Consider the following 22,633-nt stretch of genomic DNA (forward strand, 5'->3'; position numbering starts at 1 on the left):
CTATACTATATATATATGATATATATGTATATATGTGTATATGATATGTAAATATATGTGTATAGATATGATACATATATCTCCCCTTCTTTTATTACATTTATTTATCACATACTTATTATGTTCAAGACAGTGTATGATCTCATTTAACTTTTACAGCAACTCCATGATGCAGATGCTATTATATCTACAGGTAAGGAAACAGAATCAGAAACCTAGGTGACTTGCCCAAGGTCTGTCATGAGGCTGGGCAATAACAGAGACAGAACTTATGCTAGGTGGTCTGGGTTCAGAGTCACGATGTTTTCTACTCACCATAGAAAAAGTCTGTCTTGTTCTTTAGGACAAAGTACAGCCTCAGCTCCCTTGGGAGAGGTTATGATTTAGATCTAAATGGCCCTTAATGCCCCATGTGTTTGGAAGATGATTGGATTACCAGGGCATCGTAGCTAACTTGGTGTTAGAAGATACGTTCTGATCAGAAGAGGCAGCTTGGTTGTTGGAAGGGGGTCTCTCCGTCCCCAGCTCCTCCTTTCTATCTCTGCTTCCTGGGCACCATGATGTGAGCAGCTCTCCTCCCCAGACCCTTCCACCAGATTTCGCTGCCTGGGACCCAGTCAACTGTGGAGTAAAAACGGGGACCAAAATTAGCCTGTCATCCCTTAAGTTTCAGGTGTCAGGTATTGTGTCTCAGTGATGAGAAACTAAGGGCGTTTTCTGCCCTCACCTTCACTGTCTATTTTCTCACCTCAGTGGACTGCAGGTCTGGGAGCAGGATTTGCATTTCCCTTTGTCTCATCATCTCATTTTATGTGGGCACTGCCCTGGGACATTATTGGGAAAAATATTCCTTCCTATACTGGGCAGATGAGGGAAAGGTGGCTTTCAGGATTTGTCTGATATTATATAATTACTTTCTGGCAGAGCCAGGAGGGGGACCTAAGTCTTCATCTATAGTGCTAACCTTTTTCCCTGGAAGAAAAAATGCCAACAAATCCCTTAACACACAATTCAGAGCAGACAGCAGAGTTTAAAGAATTCTAGAATTGCCAAAAAAAACAAAACCCCATAAGATCACCTAGATATAAGCATGTGATTGCCAGGCTTAGAAATTAGAGATGACTTAGTCAAGACTAACGAAAGCGAGTAGAGAGATTGGGGAAATGAGAAGAGAGGAAGGAAATACAGCCAGATCTGGAATTTAGTCCTGACTCTGATACTTAGTTCTTGCTCTCTGACATATAATATAAAGTATAAATTATTCAGATTCAAACCAAGCTCGCAGTGTCTTTCCTGTCATTGTCCATGGCCTGTGTACAAAGAATAGTTTTTCTCTTTGTAAAAACTTCATTTACTCCATCTGGTAAAGGCTCTTCTTATTGGGGTGACTTACCACTTTTTTTTCCTGACTTGTGTTCTCCTGCAGACTCTGACAGCTCCTCCAAGTGTGGCCTTTTCATGCCATCCTCCCTCACCACCCCCAGCCTCCCAGCCTTTTGATTCCACCATGGCTACCAGGCCAACCAATCAGCCACTGCTTGTCTCTCTGCCATCTGCTCTCTGCACACCCAACTGAGGCCACTTCCGAGTTGTCATCCTGAACCAGTGCCACAACTGCTAAAATATTGATGGCTCCCTTTGTGAAAAATAACACCAGGAAGCTTCTTATTATAAACCGAAATTGCCAGAAAGGCAGAAACAATGAAATGGAAGAAATAAAGCAAATGATAGGAGAAAAAAGTGTTCCAGAGTGAAGACAAAGAAGGATTTCCTTAGCTGCATCTTGCCATCACGATGATGCTGGGATCTGGCAGTGGGAAACGTTGTCACCATTGACTGAGGTTCACCATCCTGACCACCTAAGTGTGTAGCAAAGTGTACCCCTGGGGTTCTGTCCAGCTGGTTTTTGCCTTGGGCACCCTGGGAGAGAGGATGAGGGAAGGGCAACAGAGATCAGAAGGGGGAAGGCAGACTGTGTGGATAAAGGCTATAGGGCCTTCCTGTGGGTACAGTCGCATGTCGCACATTGGAGTGTGGAGAGCTGAAGGATTCTAAGGAAAAACTGAGCTAGACTCACAGGCAGAGAGATGCGGTTCCATCATTTGTCCAACCTTAAGTAAAGAAAGGACTTTGAACTTTGTTTTAATTATTTGATCTCCCCAACCACACCCTGTTATCGTCATTCCTGGTATTTTGGCACAAATCACAATGCTAAGTTGTATTTTTAGAACAATAGAAAGCAAAACATGATACTTGTAACATAGTAAATGTTCTTATTTTTATTTTTTCATGAAGGGGAGAATATAACGGGCTGGGGTCAGAAGCATCACAGGAGGAAGAGAGCTAGGGCCACCTCTGCAGATGACATCCCCAAGCTAACACAGACAGAAGCGGGTCCTCAGAGCAGCCTTTCCCACCCACAAAACCTGGACCAGTCCAGGCGGGTTTCCAGCGGCGCCTCGTGGATACCAGGCACATGCCAGCCTTCCCAGGAGTCCTGGGCAAGCCTCTAGCTGCTGGTGACTCAAACCTCACTTGTCATTTTCAAAAGCCACCTGGACACTCTCATCTCCCCAGGGTTCCAATCTGAGCCCGATTCTCTGACACTTCTCTTTTCACTCCTTTTACCTTGCTGGAGACTGATTCACACAGGTACCACTGGCCCCACGGCCATTTTCATCACTGGGTTTGGTAACAGTCATCTTTGATTTGAGGAAATTCTCCCAACCCTAAGTCTTTCAGCTCTGCCCTCAAACCTTTCCACCTCCCTGTTTCACCTGCCAGTCCCTTCACGTCTGGAGCACAGAGCTCTGCACTTGGACTTGGCAGCATGCAGGTCTCCTGTGGAGAGGGAAGGTGGATGCATGGCCCCCTTGAGGCTGAAGGCTGCTCGTGGTGAGGACGCTGGGTGTCAGTGGAGCAGACTTAGCTGGAGAGAGCCTTCACTGTACCCCTCCTCAAGCTGTGCCCCTCCCTCCCTCCAAGTTCACCATGCTGAACTTGAAGCTCATTTTACAGTAATAGCAGTCGCAAGGCTGAGGCAAGTTCTCCAGGAGGTGGGCTGGAGGTGCGCTTGCTGTATGTGCATGTGGTGCGCAAGGAAGCCATCACCAGTCATGTAAGATGGTTGCTATGGAGCGTGTTGAAAGTGAAAAGCACAATTTAAATCTGGATTTAATTGTAAATGTGACACTAGTCAGGAAGGCCCAGGAAGCTGGCACTGCAGCTTCCAGCTCAGAGAGTAAAAAAGAGAGCAGTAGAGAGCTATAGGAGTTCCAACTGATGTTAACATATGTGACACCCTCAGGACTCCTGGCCTCTTTCCTTTCACTCAGCTTTAGTAGCTGGCATATCTAAACACTTGCAAATTCACAGTCGTAATCAGTCATCTGGCACATTATGAACTTCCACTGGCGATCCCTGTTGGGAGAGTCAAGAACTTAATGTCAGTGAGAATGGTCACCTGCTGCAGGAAAAATCACAGCTGGGGGAGAAGCAAGGAAGGACATCTGCAGGATCTCAGGTCTGAAGGGATATGTAACCTCAAATTTGCTTAGAAGCTTTCTCTTTGAAGTCTCCAGTGAACCAACAGGTCTTCGAGGCCAAGATGCCCCTTGAAGGGGACCAGCCAGGTTACTGGCCATGGGGAGGCTCCTGGTGCTTGCTTCTCATGGCTGTTCCCCACAGTGCCTCAAGGAGCTCTAGGCTAACAGCTTGGAACAAAAGCATTTCCAAGGCTGTCAGTCTATCTTCTCACTGATTCTTTCTTTCACTTTCTTTCTAGCACTTTCTTTCACTTGTGCTAGGCTCCAGGCCAGGCAGGATGGGTTTCCCTTCAGAGAACACCGTCACAGAGAAAAGAAGGGAAGGCGGGGCAGGGGGCTACTCTAGAACCTTCTCAAGTGAGAAACAGAATGGCAGCCATTCTGGCCTATCAGAAATAGAGTTGCTTATTTGTTGACGTGGTGGGGGTGGGTCTTAGAGAACAGAGGATTGCCCTGTTTTGAAAAACATGGTCTGGGTATGTGTCAAGGAATGTTCTTTGCTAAGGACAAAACCATGTTTTTCACTCAACCAGTTAATAAAATCTATTAGGCCTGACACTCCTGTGGCCTAGTAGCATTGAACAAGAGTCACAACTGTAACTATTACATGATGAGCACTTCAGTATATCCAGCATTGGACTAGATGCTCAACATGCTTTCTCGATAATCTTCACAGTGATCCATTATTTCCATGAAGAAGCAGGTTCAGAGAAATAAGTGACTCGGTTGGTCTAAGGGGTCACAAGTGATTGGTGATGATGGCAGAATCCAAGTCTCTTGGACTCAAATCTGGGTCTTTGACTTGAGCGACTGCTCTGTCTCCCTAACTAGATGCCCATAACTCCACAGGACGTGGCTCTCATGCCCTTTACACAGTTCCATTGAAGGGCAAAAATAGAAAGGTTTTCTGTATTTAATCATGCAAATATTTCCAAAGCACAGTGGGGTCCTCTCCTTTAACTTCAGAATGATCTTGCTCCCTTTTCAATCTTTCAAGCTCTTCTCCCATTCAGTTCCACCTCACAGCAGGCCTGCCAAGGCCTCAGCTCAGCTTCTCAAAGGCAGTGGGGCTGACCACTGCAGTCTGGGTGGGGTGGTGCCCTGTCCCCTCACAGCCTGAGGAGGCTGCATTGTTCCCACCGCTGCTCCAGATTGTTTGTTTTAGGGCCCTTGGGAACAGAGATCCCAGCACAGGCCTTCCAGGGCCTGAGTGATTAGCTATTCATTGGCATTTGCTCAGGCAAGTGTCAACAGCGGGCATAGCTTGTTTTAGATGTTCAACAAACTCCTGGCATGTGTGTTTACCAAATGAATTGCATTGTTGCAGCCAGGTTTTAGGTATCTATACACCAAGAAGCAAAGGTAAACACGTTTTATGGTCAGGTATTCATATTGCTCTTTTAAGAGAGTTAAATTCATATTGCTTGTGAATGTCCCAGCCTAAGGTTTTGTGCTAGAGCCCCCTAAACAGACACAGACAGTAGGTTTTTCGTGTTCTTTCTCTCTAATCTCTTCCCCTTTTCTCTGTTTTTCTACAACCTAAAATGTGAGTCACACAGAGGCCCAGGATTAGAAAGGGTCCCGGTTGGCAGTGGAGACTTCCGTGATCATTTTTGTCTTCTGCTTTCATGCCTGGTGACAAAAATGTCCTTTCTGAGACTGAATGAGGGGAAGAACTTAGAACATACAGGGTCACCAAGTTTAAGACTCTTCTCTGGGGAAAGCTGGACTCCATCTGCATCACATCACTATGAGCTGAACTCCTGAGGATGATTCATTTCTCATTGCTTCCTGATGAATAGCCAAACCCTCAGTTAATCCTTGATTAAGAAACTACAATAGGAAAAATCTCAGACCAAAATTTCTGCAAACATTGTCCTGGCATGGAGTTAGTCTTACCTCCTCTAACCCCCCACCCATGGGCCATTCTTCTCACCTTTCCACTGCCGAGAAAGTGGTGGTGGCCCCCCTGATGTAGTAATTATAGCTGTGGGAAACCATGTCCATTTCCTCCCCATAGTGGCCTGGATACTCTGTTGTCAGCCTACATGGGGAGAACAAAGGATTAGAGGGAAAAAAGATTTTTTTTTACAAAAAACATTATTATCACTGAGAGCAAACAAAAAGCATACATGAAGAAGAGATGAAATTTGGACATCTTGGGAGGTCCAGCTGAAGTTAGATGTGCTCCAACAGCCATTCCAAGCTGCACCCTTTTTGCTACTTTCCACCTTCCCTTTTCTGGCTATTAAACTTACTGGCTTTTCTGGCTATTACACTGACAAAGACATAACTGGCTCCCCCAGGCTTTGAAGCAACACTGAATAATATCAATGTTAGTCCCATTCTATTTGAATCAATCAGGGCAGTGTTTCCAAACTGTGGAGTGCGGCTCATAATTAGATCACAAAATCAATCGAATTGGTTATGACCAACTTTAAGAAAGAAGAAATAAAATAGAACAGAATATCAGAGAATGCATTGCATGCAGTAAAGACATGTTCATTTGTGTGTGTAAAAATTTTGTTTCAAATGTATATGTGTGTATTTGTATGATATACACATTGGGTGATCGTTTAATATTTGTTTCTTATCATGAGTCATAACCAAAGAAGTGTTCAAAAGTATTTAACTAAAATGTAATCTCCACATAGATGGAGCTTTTTCCTTGTCTACAATTATTTTTCTGGGAGCTAAAACAGTTCCTAGTACATAGTAAATATTTGCTGAATAAGTAAATGGCTTTGAGAGAGTTGGTCTGTTTCCTAATCTGTAGAAGAATTAAAGCCACCTTATAAGTTTGTCACTGGGACTAATAAAGATATGTGTGATATAATGGTGTTTGTCAGGTGTTAAATTTTAAAAACCTATTTCCCCTCCCCCCTCCTCCTCTTCCTCCTTCTCCTTCTTTTCCTTCTTTCTCATTTCTCTGTGAGCAGGCATATTGTGAGGTATGGTCAAAATATATGGAGACTATTTAAATTAAAAATATTTATTATAGTAAAAACTATTGCCAGTAATTGCCCTCAAAATAGTCCCCTTTGCTTCAAACACACTTATCCCATCGTTTTTGTCCTTTTATGAAGCAGTTCTGGAAGTCCTCTTTTCTGAGTGTCTTTATGAAATGTGACCAAAAATACGGTAAATGATGCTGCCAAGTGCCTTCCAGCAGAAAGGCAGTGTAGTGTGTCCTTATCCACCGTATTTACCAGACCTAGCACTGTGCAACTTTGAGTTCTTTCCCAAAGTCAAAGTGACCAGGTAAGTTAAATATCTCGAATGGATTGAGGACATCGTGGCAGCCATGCGAGTACAATAAAGACACTCACAAAAGAGGGGTTCCAGAACTGTGGCAGAAAGTGGCCAGAGCAATGGGATAAGTGCGTTGGAATCAATGGGGGAGTACTTTGAGGGGCATTAATGGCAGTGTGTCTTTTACTGTAATAAATCTATTAAATGTAAACATTCATTATATGTTTCGATCATATCGTGTATGTTCTATGGTAGAGTAAATCTAGAATCCCCTGGTTCTCATGAGGGCTTTGGATCAAAATATTCCTTTCTGCATGCAATGGTGCCTTCCAAAGTTTATCTGGACCCCTAAGGCTGTTCAGGAAACAGCTAGTTACTCAGTATCAGCAATTTGATTTGATCTGTATTTACCAGATCATTGTATATGCATGATAGAAAGATCTTCTCCTATGCAGACTGGCTGATGATCTGTTTCTCAAGAGTGTTGAGACTGTCATGAGGTCCTGAAGACACTGATTTATAAGCTGGCAGGACGCCTAGGAAGATCTCAGCGCCTGGGAACTGCAAGGTCAATGTGAGCCAGATAACTGGGAGTCAGTGAGAACCTAAAGCCTCACTCTCTTGGCTCAGAGTCATTCTTCTTTGCACATTGCTCAATTATCCTTATTCTCCCATTTGTCTTTTCTTAAGATGCAAGTGTATGGTATTAGACGCCAAGCCCCAACCCAGAGAGGCCGGTGTGTGTAATTGCTTATTATATCCATGAAGGGAAATGAGTTTCTGCTAACTCAGAAACCTATTCTGTGCTTCTGAGGACCAACAGCAGGACTTCTTGCTACTGATGAAAAAGCCAGAGTTAACTGGGTCATAAGTGGATCTAATTGGGCTTCAGTGGATCTCATTGGTTTGTGACCCCTGATAAGGACTGTACTAAGTTTATCCATAGAAAGAGGGATTATTGGAGGGAATGCTTTTATTTCAGGGAATGTAAAATATTTTCCAGAACTTTGGAAGCACAGTTTGGATATAATGTATGAAAGTTAATTACAAAAAAAATTTATTTCTGCTAAGGTAGTATCTGTGTTTGACAATTGTGCATTAGGCCAAATCAAATTGCCAAAATAATTTGGCAATAATCATGTTAGGTTTTTATTTTTTGTGCTTACACTCTGATCTGTCCTCAGATTACTTGGATGGCTAAGTACATTTGGATAAAATAGGAACAGACAACTTGCACTTTTGAATAAATAACAAGTTTTAAGCTCTGATGGTGAAAAAATAGTTATCCAGTAATTTCCTTAACAAGGATTCTCTATTACTTCATTTTTGGTAGGGAACAGACCGGGACCTCTTGGCCAATTGGACAGTTTTACTGGGAAGCCTCTTTGTGGGTGGATACCTAGAACGTACTGGAGAAAGTGAGTTGATTCTCATTGGTACATTTCTACCTCTGTCCGTCAGGCTCACTTTTGTTTAATTTTCTGTTGTCATTGTTTTGTTTTTATGTTAAAACCATGAGATGGAGTTTATACTATCTTACAGAGCCCTGGGATAAGGGGGATGGTGAAGGAAGTTAGATATTGATGGAAATCACTACCACTTTGTGAAACTAAAAATATAGAGGGAGAAATGGCCCCAATCATTGGTAGAAAATGACTCCCAAACACCATCTATAACAAGAACTTTTGTCTCAATATGGCTCAAGATTCTATATTTTTGAACCAGATAGATGTATCTCCATTTAGCTGTTGGTGACATCACATACACACACACACACACACACACACACACACACACACAAAGCTTTAATTAAAAAATATTCCAGTCATATCTCCTGTTAAAAAAAAAAAATCTTTCGCAGCTAGACACTGAGACAAGGAATAGGGATTTGTCTGGAAATTAAACGAGGCTACAACGAAGCAGACTGGCCAGGGTTCTCTTGGCTGTGGCATTGGGAGAGAATTTGGTGTGGTTCCAGCTTTCTTGTGAATTATTAGGTCACTGTAGGCAGCTTTTAGGGATAGTCACTTCATACTAAGCATTGCCACACTTTTCTAGCCCTCTTAAAACAATCAAAGAAGTCTTTGGCTTGGCAAGATGAGGGGGAAGATAGATCAGGAAGGTGTCTTTATTCGGCTTATTGAAATAAATCTATGTTTAAAAGACTTCCACAGGGAACCATTTTTACCCCCTTTCAAAAGCCGTGTGTGTACGTTTTCATGTCCCAGTCATTTTTGGATGAAAGTATATTGAGGTACAATTTCTTACTCCCCAATGCTTTCCTCTTGTCTCCAGGCAAAACAAGAAACAGAGTTTTTCCAAAGCTACAAGTAAGAGACAATGTGATCACACAGGACCATGTGGACAGCTTCTTGCATCAAATGAGGTTGAAGGAGAGAGAAGAGAAATACTATCTTACTTATGAGTGGAAGAAAGCCAGTTCTAACTGAAGAGATGTTTTAAGATCGATATAGTACTCTCTCATCCAAGATTCTTTAAGGACTGACATTGTCAGCAGATCCAACTCCACTCAGTGAATATGTGCGGACAAATACAGTATCACAGACCGAGCTGTTGCCAACCAATGCCAGGGCTCCTATGCCATGGGAATAGGACTTGTCATGAAGCTCAGGTCAGATACATACTGCCATACCCATTTTGAGAAGGGCTAGAGAGCTACAGTGTATTTCCATAAGGTTGCCAATTTTATTCATTGTCAGAAGTATGGGTGAGAACTGAGTTTCAATTTATTCCTTGATGTAAGATTGTGTGGAAACCCATCTCCACTAGACCTTATTGATTCTGGAGTGCTTGGACCTAATGTCAAACATTGCAGCTCTGAGATTTGCCTTTCACAGCTGCCTGACCTGCAGGCAGTTGGGACACCTGGATCATTTGGAGTGTCCTGGAGGCTCCACTTTGGGTCATTTGCTCCTATTAACACCCATGTGAAGAAATGTGGCCTTCTCTGATGCCCCCAAGTCAGTGAGAGTCACCTCCTTGATCTTATCTTACTCTCTGTAGAGAAAACAAGAAAAGCACACATCACAGACTCTACTGTAAAAATGGGGAGAAAACACCAGCATTATCTCATGGAAATGACCAATATAGTGAGTGCTTTGAGGAATCACTGGTATGTGTCATCCTAGTCATCTTCTTTTTGATCTAGTGCTGAAGAAGGCAGAGGAGAAACTCAGTGTGTGTGGATTTGATATGCTGAGACTGGCTGATGTTCTATAGTTAGCTAAAAATAAGACAGGCTTTTCCAGCAGGCAAATTATTGAGAATTTTCAACCCCCTTGCACAATGCTTTTCCAGGTAAGCTACAATGAAGGAGAATATTTCAATTTAGATAATGTTGCTAATGCCCTGGCATCCTTAACAGGTGCTGCAGCAGAAGCTGACTGAATTATTTTGCAAAGATAGGAAAAGTAAAACCCACCCCCCAAAGAACAAGTACCCTCACTTCCTTCCCAGGAAGATGGGGAATGGCCAATTGGCCCGAGTGACTAGGATCTGTGCAGTCACCCAAGTGTCCTCTGCATGGATGGCTGCACCCTGGGGCTCTGGGCTTGTGAGGAAGGATGCCAGACGTTCATGTCCTCTTTCGGTATTGGGTGGGTTCATATTTCAAACATTTCAGATGTGTAGCACAACCAAGGGAATATAGCTTCAGCCATATCTTAAATTAGAAGAGGAATGTCCCTGAATAGTTTTCAAATGGTCATTTGGAGGGCGGTTCTAGCACTTTGTCCAAGCCCAGAGCTGGTCCGCAGCACATTTGCTCTGGCTCATGTTGACTTGCGTTGACCACATCACATCAAGTCTACCCTGGGGCTGAACATCAGTAGTGACAGCTCCACTCCATCACCTCCCTCCAACTAAAATAACCACTTGCTTCTCTGTCTTCACTACCAGATACCCATTGTACTGTTGCCTATTGCTTTGCCTGTATAGTCCCTCCACAGAGATCGGGAGATAGAATTTGGAGGCAGATAGGCCTGTCTGAGTCAAGTTACACTTTCTGCTCCTCAGCTTCTTCATCTGTACAATAGTATAAGAATTTCTGTGTGTGGGGATGAAATGAGTTAATGTGAGCACAGGATAGATATCAAAAACAAAAGTCATCATCATTAGGGACAGGATCACAATCTATGAATTGCACTTATTTTATACCCATTCATATAATGTTGACTGACTGATTAAGTGAATTAATGAATGCAGAAATGAATGATTGCCTCTAGCATTCTGTAGGGGGGAAAAGACTAGGTAGAACAAAGCCACAAATTTGGTCTGAGCAGCTAGCAGGGCCTGGCCTTGGGTTAAATGGTACTCAGACAGCCAGCCTGTTCTCTGAAACGTCTGCTTTTGAAGTCTGAGCATGGGGCGAGGGTCGCCCACATGCAGGCAGGAAATATATATCTAAATTATAAATACAGCTTGGTAACTGTGACAGCCTCTCTAGCTGATGAGAGGGACAGGACAATTGATTTTGCTCAAGCTGCAAGGGGCTGCCATCTGCTAGAGTGATGCTTATTAGGGGTTGTTAGGAAGGCACAGAAGCATTCTCATCCCAATGCTGGGCCTGGAAAATGTAACACTTCACCTCTATCTTCTCAAAGTATGATTATCTCCATCTTCCTAACAACCTCCAGTTTGCTAAGAGCAGTCAGTGTGGAGACTGGCCTTCTCCTGCCTTTCTCATGGTACAAGGGCCTGTGAGCTCTTTTTGTCCCCAGTACAATGTTTGCAGGGAGTGGCCTTGCAAATACGCCCCATCTTGTATTCAGATGTGAGCAATGAAGACAGGAATGAAAGACTAACTTTGATCGGGTGCTTGGAGTGTGAGAGGGGAGAGAAAGGTCCTACTTACTGGATTTTATTGTTGTCAGTTCAGGCTATCCAGGAATTAAGAACAACCACACTCTGGCTTAGGATTTGGGCTCAGAGAGCAGAAAGGTGGGCAGTGGTGGATGCAAAGTCAGTGAGATGAATGAAAATGTAAAGGTCATCTCAGCTGATGCATTATTTTGTCTGACTGAATACATTATCCAATGAACCTACTGAATGACCAGGGATTGGGAGAAATATCATTTAGGGGAAGGAAGAGTTGCTCAATTGAAAACTCTCTATTCCCAGGACACACAGCCTCCGCTGACTGGAGACGGACTGGTGCACATTGTGCAAGCAGCTGAAGCTGCTTGGAGAGTTACAACTACTTTGTCTCTGAAGGGTTGTGGCTCCTCTCCGGACATGTGTTTGTGGTTTTCAGACCACTAGACTAGGAATTTGAATTTTTCCTTTATAAATAAATATGTGTAAAATGTACATGTGCATCCAATCCAGTGGGGATGTCATGTCGACATCAATCAGGAATTCACTTTCTTGCCAGAGTGGAGTGATGCCACCAGGGAGCTGCACACACTGAAATCCAGCAGCACCTTGGTTCCCACCAAACAAATAAATCCTGCGGTCACTTGGGAGACGGTTGATGATTTGTTTTTTCCAGCACAGAGTGGTAATGTCTCAGAGTCCTTAAGCGCGCTCACAACAGTGCTGCAGAATATCTTCCGAACTGAAAGAGGAAATGTAGACCCTTCTGAGGAGTGCCAGTTCCCCGGGAGGTAATTCAAGCCGGTTTAAGTGATGTAAGGAAGAGTTTCAATAAGAGCACAATCAGCACCTTCGATCGGGAAGGTGCTGGAAAACAGTTCTCACTTCAGTCTGAAGGGCTTTTAAAGAGATCAGATAAAATAATGTAGAAGAAAGAAGTCTTTATCGCCTACAAAGCATCATCATAGCAATAGCAGACTTAACCATCGTTGTTGTTCCTAGGGGCTTGTAACTTGCAGGTATTTGCAAATTTATTAAGGCTCCACTTTGTAGCAGGCAATATGTACAGATATTGAAGGAAGAAGACCTGATTTATGCCCTGGAGGCTTCACTAAATTCAGAAAGACATAATGTAACATTATGACTCAGGCAATTCAAAGATGCCACTAAAATGTCTAGACACCTGTGGGGTAGTGAGTCATATACTGTACCATGGGGTGTGGTACACACTCCACACTCTTTTGCTGCTTCTTCGTGGTTTCTTTCGAAAAAGCACCATTTGCTTTAGTAACCATGGTAGCTCTTGGCTCTAATATGGTCAAAAATAAAGCCAATCAAATTGAAGCAAAAGTTAGTGGGATTCACTTCAAAGTTGAGCTGCCATGCTTTTCTGAGCAATTCTCCCCTCTATCCTAGGATTCCGACCAACTGCACTGGGTCTGGGCATGGGGTTTAGTGAGGGAAGAGAGGGGGTTGGAGGCTTGGAGCGGGGGTGGGAAGATCACCATAGACCAAGGCTTGGGGTAAATTTTACTTGTTCATTTCTATTTGTCTATTGTTAACCGTGGGATTGTTCCTACATTCTATCTGCATACTCATGAAATTTTTAGCATCTCAATGCATAAGCTGTATCTAAAGGAAACTTGAGAAGTCCTTTCTAAATTATGTGAGAGGGAGGGCATCTAGCATTTGTAGGAAGTGTTTGTGCTGACCCGGAACCAGCTCCCGGTGACCATTGAATCCGGTCTAATGAGTCTGGAGCATCGCTAGAACAGTAGTGGAACCTGAGACATAAAGACCTGTCTGTTTCAGGTCTTAGCATCCAAACAAACAGGATAAGCTTCAAGCAAAATGCTGGGTTAACACGGATCACAGAGATCCGCTGAATATAGGAGGAATAAAAGATTTAGGTGTCTCCCCTTAGTGCCACCCTTGTTTCCATCCATTCCCTACCTCTGCTGTTTGACAGCTTTCTTAAAATCAGTGAGCCTCAGGTCCTTGCCTGGCTGACCACTCAAAAGCCTTGGGTCCAAGCCCACTCCCCATTGTCATTCTGCTTGGCAGGCTCATTCTTCCTCACAGAGACCTCAGGCTCTGGTGATGAGGGACGTGGCTGCCACGGCTCCTTTCTCCTCACCTGCGAAAGAAAAGTCTATGTGCCCTGACAGACTGTCTGAGGTGACACACTTGTTCCCCTGCATATCCAACTCCAGTCACAAGTTCTGCTCCCTACAAAGCCATCTGGGCCCTGACCTGATTCTGGGCACAGACTGCCTTTGAAAAGCTTGTTAGTGGTTAAGAGGTTGGTCTCTCCCTCCACTGGGAGGGTGAAAGGAGCCCTGCCTGTGAAGGTTAATGTTGACTGTCAACTGGATTGGCTACACAGATTCCTAGCAGATGAGTGAAACACTTCTGGTGGTGTCTGAGTGGGTCTGGGTGTGACCTTGAGGACTATATCTGGCCCCTGGCCCCTGCTTCTCTAGTATCGTTCCTCTGTGTTCTGCTTCCTGGGCACCATGAAATGAGCTCTTTGTGCCACCATGCCCTTCTGTCATGATGTTCCTGCTTTGGAGCCAGCTGACTATGGACAAAATCCTCTGAAACTGTGAGCTAAAAATAAGCCACTCCTCCTTTAAGTTGTGGGAGTCAGGTATTTTGTCCCAGCAATGGGAAAGCTACCTAATACATTGCTTTAAGACTGGCCAGCTCTGTTTCATCATAATCAGTGGCAGTGCCAGGCATATATCTCATTTAATTCTCAAAACCAAACTAGTGAAGAGGCTGAAGTCATTCATTCATTTAACAAATGTTAGTGTCTGCTGTGTGCCTGACATTTGAAACCCCCTTTAGGGAGCAGGAGGAGCCTCTGCTCCCTCCTGCAGCTGCAGATATGAGTGGAATTTGAGCTCTGAGTTTACTGTTTGTCAGGACTTTGGAAAGAACTGTGCTAAGCTTTGGAGCTGTCCTTCCCTTGAGGCAGTGTGGGCCTCTCGGCCACTGTGAGGGGACGCTGTCTGGCTGCAGAGAAACTGTGCAGAGATAAAGTGCCTGGGTGAGCCAGTCTCAAAGGTTGTCGCTTTTGGATCACTGTGTTCAAGGCAGAAACGCCTGGCTTGTTTGCCGACCAAAGGACTTGGGACAAGCTGTGTTATGAGTTATCAGGGTAAATATATATATTCTCCAAGTCAACTAGAAGGCTGGGTCAGGAGGATGTTGGTAGCAGCCAGGGAGAGGCAAAGGAACAGCATAGTACAGGCTCTGATGGCAAATTGATCCAGGAACAGAAGCGTCTTTCAGTGTGTAACTGTTTACTAAACTCTAACGCATGACGGGGCTGCTTCTCCCCGAGGGACTGCAGGAAGATAAGGTCCCAAACAGGCCCTGTAGCCCTGGTTGTGTTGAGAAGCTGCCACGATGGAGGACATAAGGACAGGATTCCACGGCTGAGCTTAAGACTTGGTACCCCAAGCTGGGCACAATGGCACATGCCTGTAATCTCTGCATTTTGGGAGGCTGAGGCAGGAGGATCCTAAGTTTGAGTCGAGCCTGGGCAAGTTAGCCATACTCAGCTAACTCTAGCATGGGGATCCCGGGGATTGGATCTGGCGCTCAGACTCACCAGCAGGAATATGGACACCTCTTGCTGTAGCGACAGCAGTAGAATTGCCATTCCCGATCCAGCACTGACTCGAAGTACCGGCTCTGGAAGCCCGCCACCAGTCCATTGTTGGAGCACGTCTGGTACCTGTGGGGAAGAGGACAGCCCACCCAGGAGCCTGAGACACCGATGGGTAATAATAGACCTCGCCTGCCATAGTCACACTCTTTCCCTGACCTAGATTCCTAACAATGCATTGCATTTTAATATACAAACAATGGGCTTTGCTGTACTTGCAGAAATGACACACGCTCACTATTAAAATTCAGATGAGGGAGTCAGAATCTTTCACCAGAAGGAAGTTTTGGGGATACTGTTCCTGATCTACTTCTATGAATATGCAGTTAGATGAAAGAATACATAAATGGATGGTATGAGTATTGCAAATACAGGATTCCATATTATTCATGCCATTAAAATAAAACTATAAATTAATTTATTTGAATGTAAAATGAAAAGAGGACAAAGAGAAATATTATGAATGAGTGAAATCCAGACAAACATTTCATTCTCTACAGAGCCCGTGGAACCGAGATGGGTGCAGTGATTCGTCCAAGGCAACCCAGCGGGAAACTGCAGGTCCTCACCACTTAGCCAGGAATCTTTCTCCCACCTGTCAGGCCATAAGCACCACAGTTCTCAGAACCTGCAGAAGGCCCTGGGACATGGGGCTCTCCTCACTGAGTAGCAGCAGGCTGCTCCCTCCAGGGGTCCCTTCCTTGCTACAACATCATCCTAAATCCTCAAATACAGTAATTTACCCACTGTGGTCCACCCTTCAGAAAGAAGTTTTCGTCTTCCTTCTCCCCATGCTGCTGCTGGTGGTCTAGGAATTGGCCCCTTTTATCTTTACAGCACTTCGCTAAGTAAGTGTTGGCTTTAAGCAATACAATCATTTCTTCCATTTTTCCAACTCCAGTACTTCTGTCTCCCATTCCCTAAATCCTACAATAAAGTTTGCTCCCTTCTGCTGAGATGGGAATCCGGTGTTCTCTACTCGGACACAATGAATACAATGGGTTCCCACCATATGCAGAGTGCAGTGTTTCACAGAATACCTTAGTTTGCTGCCCATTGCTGTAACTGAATGCCAGAGTGGGTGATTTATAAAAAAACAGAGGCTTATTTAGCTCATGGTTCTGGAGGTTCAGAAGCCCAGAAGCATGATGCTAGCATCTGGGGAGGGCCTTCTTGCTGCATTTCATTGGGGAGGCATCACAGAGCAAGACAGAGCAATAGTTTGGATCACCCTTCCTCTTCTTGTAAAGCTACTAACGCTAGCATAGGGGCCCTGCCTTTGTGACCTCACCTATTCGTAATCACCTCCCAAAGGGCCACCCACCCACATTCGAACTTGGGGATTAAGTTTCCAACACATGAACTTTGAAGAACAAACTCAGATTATAGCACAAGCCACTCCAAGGTGGATCTGTAGCTACCTCTGTTTTTTTCATTTCCCACTCACCTGGGCCATTGATCTGTTCTCTTCAGGAATGAGAAGAGCAAGCAGTGGTTGTTTATGTTCACAAGTAAAGATAAGTTTCCAAAAAAAAATAATAGATAAAGTAAAAATAAGTATGCCATGCTGATTACTGAGAGAAACTTGCTGGCATGTAAACATGCATGTATCAGCTGCTGGATTTCATTTTATTCTTCCTGGAAATGAACTTGTAGAACTGACAAAACTAGATATTAAATATATTTCTCATCTCTAGTTGGAATATATCTCTCTTCTGCATTTATCATTCACCTACTCATCCATGCACATATGTACATTTGAATATGCATTTATTTATTCATCTGCCTATTCAGCAACTTACATTCTGCTACTATTCAGTGTCAGTCATTTATACTATGTCAAGAGAAGCATTGCGACATAGACTTGGTACTTGGTCCACCATGCTCTCAAGACTCATAGAAAATTACGATAGACTAGAGAACTCAGCTACAGGGGATCAGGAATGCAATTTAAGGTGTGAATTGAGACCTAAGGGCTTTTTAGGATCTGGCCCTTTTTACTGTTCCATCACTCACACTTTGTAAATGCTTGGCCCATTTGGGGAAGTCACATGATTGAAATGGACTGAGAGGGTCATAGTATGGTGGAAAGGTAGCTTTAGGGGCTGACATTTGGGGAAGGTCTATTTATTGTGCTTCCTAGCATTGTGGGTGAGAGGTCACTTCATTAAGAGCTCTCAGAGTCACAAGCAAAGCTCTTGTATGTCTCAAAAAAGCAAGGGCAGCACAATGGTACTGGATATGACTTCCTCTTTTAAGATACTGCCTTCCTCTTTCAGCACTGAACTGGGCTGTGGTTTCCCTGGAGCTAGTACACCACTGTTTTGGTTTGTCTTGTGCACTCAGACCCTATAGGGAACAGAATTCCAGTGGTGATACTTTTCCTTAAGTAAAAATAAACATAGGAAGATAAGAGGACCAGTCTTATAGAGAACCAATTCTGAAGGCAGCCCACATTTATTAATTCTCCATCTACTGTCAGGCAGCCAGCCCCATATCACTTGCTCACCCACCCTCTCAGATAATGTGGACCCTACAGGCTCTGAGCCTAAGAACGTCCTATGAGAGATAACCAAGCATTAGCCTCCGCCCCCTGCTTCAGTTTGATTGCCTCCACCTTTTTGTAGAGCAAGCCTGCTTGGAAATCTGGTAGTGTGGAATCATAGCTTCCAGAACTTGTAAGGGTGCATATTCCCATTGTGGAGAGCAGTGGAACAGAGTAGGTAAGAGGAGGGGCTATGCCATGGGACTGGTACTCCCCCATGTCACCTAGGATGGGCCCCATCCCTCTACTGAATGGCCTTGGTCTTCTCAACTGTAAAGTGGACAAATTAATAGCACACACTTATCAAGTTATTGTGAAGATCAAGTAAGACAAGGTATACTAAATTCGTAAGGTAGCGATCTTTTAATGTCTAATATAACGATACTTTGGTCCATGAGCTTAATTCCTTCCATGATTCTGATTGCAACCTAATTGCAAGCATATGCAACCAGAATCATGGAACTAATTTTCAACCAGAATCCCGGAAAGAATTAAGTTTGTGAACCAAGGTACCACTGTACATTTCTTAGGATTATCACTATACTTTCACGTAGTCTACACAGTAAGTGTGAGTATCCTTTGTGAAGCTGCCCATGGCTCTGTGTTTCAAGTCTTAAAGTGCTAATGGATTCATGTGTGTTCCAGAGTTACTGTTTCCCCATGACAAAGCTTGCTATGTTGGACGTCTCAGCTATCCACTCCCAAAGATAGACGCTTCTGTAGGTCTTCTTACCCCCAATAGACAGTATAGTCCTTGAGGGAGAAGGTCATTTAATCTTCATTGTGTATTCCTCATAATGCCTGACACTTGTCCAGCAAGTGTTTCCTGGAAGAATGAGCACACAAATTGACTTGGAAGAGCCCGTTCCTCAAGGCCATGAAAGGCCCTGAGACTCCCTCCCACCAGTGCTGTGGAAACTGGGTGGGTGATCTATCTTCCTGCTTCCACCTCCCTCTCCCTCAGGAACTAGGGCATGAGGGTGCAAAATGAATATAGCTTTGCACATTCCTCTTCTCTGTTCCATTGCTCTCCCTCTCGGCCACTTGTTTTAAAAGCTCCTTATATAACACGACTTATCTGAAGATGGGTCTTGGATGCAGGATTGAAGACATAAGAGCTCGGCAGGTGAGAAGAGATGTGAGGGCCACTGATAGGGCTGGGGGAGCTAGAAAGGCTGGCATTGCTAAGGTGACTCCAAGTCTATTTAAAAAGATATAGTGAGGCATCCAAAGACTTGTCCGAGGCACGTGCTGATTCACTTCACAGCACCTGCTCTTTGCTTCTGAGTGCTCTGTAGTTCAGAGTATCGGCCAAGGCTGCAGCTTTCCTGGTGATTTTCGACTTGTCCCCAGCAGAGGCTGCACAGGGACGTTCCTTTGAGTCATGAGGTCCCAGTGTCCTGCTTCAGAGCTCTCTTCTTCTTTTTTCACCATGACATGGAGACTCAACTGCAGTTTCACACACTAGAGCAAAATTAGTCTTGCTCTGCCTAACGCTAGGAACTCTGTAGAAGGAGAACCTTGAGGCAATTGCTCTTCCTCTGACAACATCTCTAGACCTGCTCGGAGAAAATGGCCTTTCTGAAAAGGTTTAATCCCAGGGCCATCACCTTGGAGGTACCGCAGACTTCTGCATCTGCCCTACTAAATCAGTAACAGTGGGCTGCAAGCCAGGAGCCCACACTACAGAGTCAGCAGCCAGGGGTTCTAGTCCCAGGTCTGGACTTCACATACCTGAGAAGCCTCACCTAAGCCACCACGGGGACTCCATGAAACAACACTCACAGGACCCTTGGCCAAGATAGCAAGTGTGAGAGCCAAGGTCCAAATTCAGATGATTTTAGGCCAAAGTCCACATTCATGAGCTCTTAGGGAACAAACAATAGCATCTACACTATTTCTTTCTCTCTCTGCTCAGTAGCTAGTGGGATTTCTCTTTGTGGTCTGTATTCTTCATCAAATCCAGGGCTGTTGACGAGGAAACAATAGAAGGCAGAAAGAGAAGATGTGTGAGCATCTGGTTTTGTCTACGAACTCCTCTATGGCGTTTTAATCCCTCCTCCTGGTTCCTGCTGGTCTCAGTTCAAACTTCTAGGAAGTCTGAGCTCTTTCCACCCCCTTACAAAGTTGGCAGTGGGGCTCAGCTGGACATAGAACAGGATAAACAGACACAGTACCATCTTGGTCAGTAGCTCTCAAATTTTATAGAATGGACAGACTGTTTGTGCCAGTATTTTCTTTCCAGGGCTACAGTCACAGAAGTGTTTCAAGGGCTATGAGAGTTCTGTTTGTAAGCTCTCTGTTTTGGAGAACCATGTGCCATAGCCTCTTTTCTCCCTAAAATTTCTTCCCATTACACAAAGGTGGAAGGGCTTCAGTTTTACCAAGAGTTTCACTCAGAGTGAGGCTTTGACTTGTTAATTCTGTTTTCCTTGGGATAACTCTTTGAGTAGCTATCAGGGGTTTCCAACTTGGTCCACAGAAGTTTGGAGTGGTCATTAAGTCTTTCAATAAATATTCACTAGAACTTACTCTCTGCTTGGTGCTGTTCTTGATCTGGAATTCTCTCTGGAAGACTGGTACTGACAATTAGACCCTATGACAGTACTGGCATTGGAGACAGAAAGGAGACTGGTACCAAACACAGGAGCAGAGGAATAGGAGAGTGGGTGTGGGCAGAGAGGCAGCACAGAGGCAAGGGTCAGAGGCGAGCCGTGGAGGGTCAAGGCTGTGGAAGGAGCTTTTAAATGCCTGTATTTCTCCATTAAGGCTGAAAACAATGAATGACTCCATGGCCCATCTCGGCCTTTCTGACACGTGACTTGTGCACCTATCTCTGTGAAAGGAGGATGACAAATCCTAGCCTGCAGTATTATGTGAAGAGTAGAGAGATGCTATGTGTCAGTGCCTGGAACATGCTATTAAAAGGCAGAAGTACTTGTCTTATCACCATGATCGTAAATATCTGTAATTTAATAAAAGGAGAAGGTACAAATGACCATTCAAACATCACTTTCTGGGAGCCTCAGGGCATGTGTTAAGAACTGCCAGGGTTAAATGCCTCAGGGGCACAATGAAATGAACCTCAGGAAGTAGATATCAGAGAATAATACTGAATATCCTCTCAAGCCTCCTCCTCTCTATGAATTCTTCCTTCCTTGAAAATTCCAAAGCGTAGCATACTGGTTTCCTTCCTTGTGTTATAATGACATCACTGTCACGTCTTTTACCTAACATGTTCTTCACTGAACAGTCTCATAGTGCCACCATGCAAGCTTTTTGAAGGTAGACACCACACCACTGAATATCCATCCTCCAGGCCCAGTGGTGGGAACAGGCGCAGTCTATACATAATACTCAGCTGAGCACAGTCTGCTGTCTTCCTGCCTGCAGCAGGGCAGAGATTTGCTGTCCACATGCAGATTTTAAGCTTGCTGTCTGTCTTCCAGTTATTAGGATGTGAAGCTGAAATGGCCTGTCAAACAACATCGCCAGATAGACCTACTGCAGAATAGAGGTAGAAAACTTTTCAAAACACAAGACCTTCACCCACTTGGGAAAGTACAGGCAGTGGGGATTACACCAAAGGCCTTTGAGAAGATGGAGATAATTTTATGAGATGTATTTACATCTTGAAAGTAAATTCAGCTTGAAGACATTGGCCTAGGAAAACACTTTATGAAGAAAACCTCAGCAGCACGGGAACTAGCACAAAGAATCAACAACTGGGATCTCATCTTATTAAAAAGCTTCTTCATAGCAAGAGAAACCACCAACAGAGTGAAGAGACAACCTACAATGTGGGAAAAAAAATTTACCAACTGTTCCTCAGACAAAGTACTACTCTCTAGAATATGTAAAGAACTTAAAAAAAAATCAACCTCCCCAAATTTAAAGACCCAATCCAAAAATGGGCATCTGAAATGAATAGACATTTCTCAGATGAAGGAGTAGAAGAAATAACTGAACATATGAAAAAATGTTTAAGATCACTGGTCATTTGAGAGATGCAGATGAAAACAACATTGAGATTCTATCTCACTCCAGAAAGAATGGCTGCTATCAAGAAATCAACCAATAACAAATGCTGGCGGGGCTGTGGGGAAAAAGGAACCCTTCTCCACTGTTGGTGGGAGTGTAGACTGGTGCAACCACTATGTAAATCAGTGTGGAGATACTTCAAAGATCTAGGATTAGAGGTCCCATTTGACCTAGCTATTCTACTTCTGGGTGTATTCCCCAAAGGACTAAAAGCATCATCCCACAGCGATATATGCACACCCATGTTTATAGTAGCACAGTTTGTAATAGCTAAATCTTAGAAACAGTCCAAATGCCCATTAACTGGTGACTGAATAAAGAAGACGTAGTTTTTGTTTTTTTAAAGGAGTATCACTCAGCCATAAACTAGATAAACTAGAGACATTTATAGATAAATGGAATCCCCTTGAGGCCATACTCTTAAGTGAAAAAATAGGACACACGTGTGTAAATACCAAATTGTTTCTCTGGTGTGAGGAACTGAAAGTGTAAATGAGAACCAAAATGTATAACAGATATTATGAAATAGGAAGAAAATGTTCAAAGGGGAAGGGGAACTAGGGCGGAGGGGCAGGGGGAGTGAAAGAAGGAAAAGAAAAAGAATGAAGAAGGAAAAACGGAAATAAAGTTTTTGTAAATAGGGAGGGGTAGAGGGGTTGAAGGGAGGGCAGGGGATTTGAAGAAAAAAAAACAACCAAAATATATCACCTACAGTTACAATTTCTCAATGATGAATATGAC

The 22,633-nt window shown here is 43.9% G+C and overlaps 1 protein-coding gene across 1 annotated transcript in view; it reads right to left on the bottom strand.

Moving 5' to 3' along the window:
* Positions 1 to 2,253: 2,253 nt before the first annotated feature.
* Positions 2,254 to 22,633, bottom strand: part of Dpt (dermatopontin) — a 28,004-nt gene continuing 7,624 nt past the window's right edge. Inside the window, exons 2-4 of the mRNA XM_004865221.3 lie at positions 15,250 to 15,375; positions 5,482 to 5,589; positions 2,254 to 3,420 (exon numbers count right to left, since the gene is read on the bottom strand). Of these exons, the coding sequence (XP_004865278.1) occupies positions 3,354 to 3,420; positions 5,482 to 5,589; positions 15,250 to 15,375 (301 nt within the window). The 3' untranslated portion in view covers positions 2,254 to 3,353. The remainder of the gene's footprint in view (positions 3,421 to 5,481; positions 5,590 to 15,249; positions 15,376 to 22,633) is intronic.

The sequence above is a fragment of the Heterocephalus glaber genome, unplaced genomic scaffold (genome assembly GCF_053883595.1).
Source record: "Heterocephalus glaber isolate CG9 unplaced genomic scaffold, H.glaber_assembly_v1.0 deba00000738, whole genome shotgun sequence".
Classification (NCBI taxonomy): domain Eukaryota; kingdom Metazoa; phylum Chordata; class Mammalia; order Rodentia; family Bathyergidae; genus Heterocephalus; species Heterocephalus glaber.